Here is a 6000-nt window from a genome sequence, read left to right as displayed (position 1 = left end):
TCCTGCACGCCCATTCATTTCAATGGGCCTCTCACCCGCCAAAAATAAAATCGGGTGTTTTCACCCGCCTTTGCAACATAAATGGTTGAGAGCTATGTATATGCCTATTAGAGAAACAATGTAAGTGCAGTTTGTTTTTCAGTGCATGCATCTTCCTTCCTCTAAAAGCAAACAATCATACCTTTACATGGAGCTTCTTATTTACGTATTACGTATAGAATCACTTTATATGTACACAACGTGTGCGTTTATTTACAGCTACAGCACATTGTAAATGGTGTCACGTCATTTAAAGGAACCCCGTGTAGTCCCTTACACCAGACTAGCGAGTGCGCGCGCCGCCTCCCGCCTAACTCCAGAGAGAACAATCTCTCAAACGAAACAAGTCGAGATTGGTCAGCGAGGGTTAGTTCCCACGTTCCGATTGGCTTCCGGGTGTTTGTGAGGGGAGTTTGGAAGCGCGCGCCCGGTGCGTTGGGCAATGGACAGCAGAAGCGATTCAAATCTTAGGAGCTGCAGTGGCGGGCCATTAACAGCGTCCTGGAAAGAGGGTCGGGCATTAATGCGGGCTATTGACAAGGGCGTGGGAAGGTAGTCCAGCGAGGAAAACGCGGCCTGGAGTATGTGGTCCCCAAGAGTGCTGGCAGAAAGGGCAACTTTGAGTAGAATCTGTTCCTTCCGAGAGGGAGAGAGTTAGTTTAGCGTCCCCGACTAGATTCGGTGTCATTCAACCTTAATTGTGCTGTCCCGGGCAGATTTAGTGCTGCCCATACCGAGCTGTACCCGGACGCCTCGCCGATCCTGTGCGCGGGAGAAAGCCGCCGCCTATGAAGGTAAGACATTTCCCTACAGCGACTAACCGCACCACTGCTAGATTATGTGCATTCAGCAGCTCTTTACCACGGGAGCGCCTACACGATTCTTCGTAAAATGCAACATACACTGACACGGTACCCTGGTCTGAGCTGACACTTTTTCAAAGACGTTTAAAGGTTAAGGGCGGGGGTAGGTACGTGTGATCTGTGTTCACTAAGCTCCCTGCCCGCTCGCAATTGTCTGAGGTAATTGCCTGGGTGAGATTAGTCACTAGCCCGGCAGGGTAGAGTGGCAACAGCATTACTAATTAAAATGGCAACGGCTGTGAGTGTATGCATGCACGAGTGTGTGCTCTGACCTTGAGGCAGTTTGTATACTAGGGCCCTCTAGAAAGTACTAGTTGACCCCATAAAGTATATGAGGGCGGATACTGGCTTTCCGCCTGGTAGATTAGGGTAAACGGCAGGGGGCATCTGGGACACAGACTAGTGGGGCAATCGCATGTTTTGGGCGTGAAATGGCTAGTGTCTGTTGTTGGGGTCGGGGAAGAGGGCTATAAAGGAGAGTCTGAAGCAGTGACCCAATGGGGGGTAAGATGTAGGGGATATCAAACAATGCATATGGGCTGTGAGAAGTGCGCATGGGAGGAGGTATTGTAATGCATTGTCTTGGATACACTTTCAAAGAAGGAAACAGACTACTAGGCAGAATAGTGCACTCGCCTTTTGAGGTAGTGTTGAAAAAGCAGGGGGTGTAAAGTGTCGCGTTAGGTGCCCTGACGGGCTGCCACTCTTGAGTGTGTAACAGATGGCGCGTTCTCTTGCAAACTAGGTGGCAGTGGCCGGTGTCATGCATTTGATGGCCATTCTCAATTTTGTAAACCTGCATGGCAATCGGCCCGCAAAATAACTTATCCAGTGGAGTGAAAATAAACTTTTTGCAAAGTTATATACACTTGAATGTAGTTTCTCTCTGGTGTACATGCAATGGGGCACTGGTATTTACGATAGGCTTCTTCCCACTTGAACAAGGAACGAGCTCTTTTCCCCTCAACCTGTGTTTCAGTAGGGCGGAGACTATTGGAAGAATGGGGAACCCGCATGTACAAATCGGTGGTATTCTACGGGAGCACGACTGGTAAAATGGAAGAACTTAATTTGAATGAACGTACCCTACCGTGCAGCGTGCGCTCGCTCCGGGTTAAATATTTAGTACGCCTCTATGTGGAAGAGGTGTAATGGCTTCAGTTTCACGTTTGGCCAGTTTATGGGGAGATGATGTGCCCGTTCACAAGGGGCGTTGGGAAGTGGACAGGTATTTGCAAACGCGCCGCTGCCCACTTTGGTGTCCTGGACAGCGCGCGGGGGGCATTCAAACTCCCGCGCGGGGAAGAAGGAATTCTGAGAGCGTTCCCCGCCAACGGGAGACGCGCCAACCGCCGCCGCCGAAGAACGACACAGATCTGGGGCGTCTGAAGGCGAACAGGAGGGCCAGTTCCCGCGGCACAACCTGGTCAGCTGGCTGGCGGGTTTAGCAGGGTATGGAGTAGTAAGGTAAGGCTGTCCTGGCTTCAATGGTCCAGTTGAGTAGCCCAGGGCGCAACGCCTATGGTTTTACCAGGCACCCATCTCCCGTTACGATCTAGCCAAAGACATCCGCGAAGTTGGGCTTTGAAACGCCAGTTACTCCCGCGCCATTTTTTTTTTTAAAAACCTGAAGAGTACAATTCTATTTTTTCCCTGGAACCCCTCAGCCCTTGGGCTGCGTAAAGTTCACCCTTGCTGCTCCGCGATTGGGTAAAAGCGGAACCGTTTCCGTATACGTGCATCATAGACACTGAAGAAATGTCGGCGTCAATGGCCATTTTTTTTTTTTTAAGACAGTGTTTGGGGTGAGTTAAGTCAGCAAGTTAGTCACAAGTGATCGGAGCATCACATGATAGACCCACGTCGGCCATATTGGGTGGGTAATAGGGAAAGTTCCTAATCCAATCCAGAACATATCAGACACATAAGGTGCACGAAACTAACGAAACGAATTAGTGCCGATTCCCCCTTTTAGCCGATATGTTATCAACTTCATCCTCCGTCTCCAACGGTATTCCCATTCCCACTAAATTGAAATTACGTTTACTGGTCTAAAATAATGTTGCCACATTGCATTTCTCGGTAACAGCAAACGTTGGGGGTACAGACAAAAGTACGGGGGCAATGGAAATGGCGAGGAAGTGCAGGAACTAGGGGCGCGAGGGTAGATACACCACAAAATGGTGTCGTCATCGCTTTCATTAAAGCCATTTTTTTTTAAAAATACCACCTCTATCGCGAATATGAGAAAGCAACTGAGCTAGTACCCTTGCCAAGTGGAAACCGTGCTTTTTGACCACATGTTGCTGAAGGAATTCGAAAAAAACTAAATGATTTATAGGTTTGATATCAACATATCATTTCCCAGCAACCTTCATCTAACCTGCTGTGCTTCCTTACAACTTTCTGTTTTGGGCACTGTCACTTGTGCCTTTTTAAGGCATGATTCAATAACTCGTCTGCTCCACACACTGGTCACCTGGCCACCCTCTGTACTTGAGCACAGGTCTCTACTTGTCCAGTTGCACCTTGCACTGCCTCATGGCTCCCTGAGCACTTGTGGTCTGTATCTGTAACCCTACAGTTATGAGCCACCCGTTGGCTGCACTTTCTGATTACCTGCACCGAGCCCCTCTGGCTGCGCTTTTGTTTGACTACCTGCACTTCTCCACACCTCCTGCCCCTGTGGCATTTCTCCCCAACCCCTTCCACACACTTGTGCAATCTGAATGACACAAAGCTTAGTAAGATCATTGTTTCATCCTCCCTCTGTTTCCCCCTCCTTGTCTTGACGCGCCTAGAAACACTTGTGTACAGGCGCGTTATGAATGCCATATATCATAAGAAGGTTGCAGTCACGTCAGTCCGACCAGATATTAAATAGGGCGTCATGCAACGTGCAAGGCAGTGCACAAGCGAACCCCAGTGAGTGTGTAGCTGGTCTCCAGCATCTGTCGTTTCGTAGGGCCTGCAACCCTCATCAGTCTGTCCCCAGAGGCACACAGTGCGACAAGGTGGTAACAAAACACCCCACACGGTGCTCACGTTTGCTGCTTGGAACGTGGATGGGTCTCCCTGATCTCCTTTGCCTGCATCCGTGTGTAGTGTGGAGAAGAGCAGCATCGATCGGCGTGCCAGAGCAGGTTTACTCGCTTGTATCACAAGTACACTGTGGGGGCACAGATGCCCATCAACGGAGGTTGCGTCTCTGCTGGGATTGCTTCTGCACCTCTATCATTACTGAACGGGCACATGAAATACAGTGACTGACATCTACAGTGGAGCGAGTGGCGAGAAGCCTCTTGCCACACAGGCTGAGGCAGCTAACAAGATCATATAAGGGGCACCAGCATTTATTTTGAATATGGCACATGGGTGAACTAGCTCAAGATGCAGGGTGGCTCCCTAGACAACAAGGCTCATTGGCACCACTAGTGGAGTTTGATATCGCAGGAACACTGTCGACCCTGGGTCTGAGGTGGGCAATATGGGTCAAAATATTGGAGATGTATTTTGATGCTACAGGAGGAGAACTGAATGATCATGCAAAGAAATCATCATTATTATACTCAGCCGGTCCTGCAGTGCATGAAGTCTTCAAAACTCTCTGCCCGGCCGACATGTCCTATGCTGCAGCGACAGCAGCACTCAATGAGTACTTTAGCCCCATGGTTAATGTAAGCTATGAGAGGTTTGTACTCCGGGCTGCTAAACAAAAGGGGATGAAACGCTCAGCCACTTCCATGCAAGGCTTCGACAGCTGGGGTTCCCTTGAGCGATGCTCAACCAGAAGGATGAGATTCATGTGCAGATGATTCAAGGGTGTTTTTCTGTGAAGCTAAGGAAGCAAATACTACGTGATGAAAGAATCAAGCTGGCCCTTATATTGGAACTAAGGAGGTCTCATGAGCTCACAGGTGTTGAGGCGTCCAAAATGGATGCCACCATGAAGGCCATCAAATTAGAAGATGCGTTTGCATTAAGCAGACAACCGACAAGACAGTTCAAGAAAGGTCTACTGAATGAAAGTGAGAAAAGCAATGACAATGCAACCATTTGCCTGTACTGCGGATACTACCTACCGCATTTGGGCGAATGCCCGGTCGATGGGACATACATGCGACAGGTGTGGCCTGCTAAATCATTTTGCGAGGGCGTGTCACACTCCCAATGTTAAAGGACATTTGTACCGCGCACTATCACCACCAGAGTGGTCCCCTGGCTCTCTGGCGGCTTTGAAAGAAGAGGGGAGGTTGAGTTAGTGGGAGGCAGCAGGAAAAGTGCAAGAGATCAGTGATGTGCTGTTGGCGGCTTCAGCCCGGTGGGTCCGTTGGCTGGGCCTGGAGTGTTTGTGGCCGGTATTCATCGTGTACTGTTGTGCAAGACTATGTGTGTTATTGTTTTGTGCGTTGCGATGTAGTGAAGTTTGTGCGGTTTGTTGTGCTGTAGGTTTTGGTTGTGTTTGGTTTGGAGTTTGAGAGGTGTATGCAGAAAGGGGAATTGTTAGTAGGGTTGGTTAGTTTGCGTCTCTATCCTGCGTTGAGGCATTCGGCTCTGTCCTGATCTGGGTCCGATTAGCATATACGGTTCCTTACTCCTCTGGCCCCCACCTCTAATATGCTCTCTCAAAGCTCCCCTTATCCTCCCTTCATACTCCTGTGGCCAGTGCACCTGCCAATGGCAACCTCTCAGCTAGTGTGGTGATTATCTCAACAATTCCACATCACTGTGGTGCCTGGCGGTAATTAAGGGGCGGGCAAAAGTGTTGGTGGGATTGTCTGGAGTAGTTGACTCAGTTTCTGTGCGTGCCGCCCGTGTTCCAGTCTATCCGGTGTCACTCATCCAGGTGCCGTGGGGTTGCCCTCTTGGGTTGGGGATGTCCGTATCCTTTCCGGTTTTAGTCATCCTTTTTCCGTTTTTTTTTTTTTTGGTTTCCAGATTTAGTCTGTGGTGTTGAAGAGCCATGTTTTTAGTGATTTCCTGAATTTTAGTTGATCTTCAGTTATTTCTTTTGGGATGGTGTTCCAAGTTTTTGCGGCTAAGTGGTAGAAGGAGGTGCCTCCAATGGGAAATTGAACTATATAAATGACTACCACTT

General features: G+C 49.2%; 1 protein-coding gene across 2 annotated transcripts in view; it reads left to right on the top strand.

Annotated features, from left to right (window-relative positions):
- Positions 1-438: 438 nt before the first annotated feature.
- E2F8 (E2F transcription factor 8) overlaps positions 439-6000 on the top strand; it is a 490718-nt gene continuing 485156 nt past the window's right edge. Inside the window, exon 1 of one of the 2 annotated variants that reach the window (XM_069623464.1) lies at positions 439-833. In XM_069623464.1, the coding sequence (XP_069479565.1) occupies positions 828-833 (6 nt within the window). In that variant the 5' untranslated portion in view covers positions 439-827. Of the gene's footprint in view, positions 834-2242; positions 2370-6000 lie in introns of those variants that run through there. The other variant, XM_069623465.1, reaches the window with a different exon arrangement.

This window comes from Ambystoma mexicanum, chromosome 11, assembly GCF_040938575.1.
Source record: "Ambystoma mexicanum isolate Mex_15411 chromosome 11, UKY_AmexF1_1, whole genome shotgun sequence".
NCBI classification, from domain to species: Eukaryota; Metazoa; Chordata; class Amphibia; order Caudata; family Ambystomatidae; genus Ambystoma; species Ambystoma mexicanum.
The sequence above is the reverse complement of the archived record's forward strand: the minus strand, read 5'-3'. Positions and strand labels throughout refer to the sequence as shown.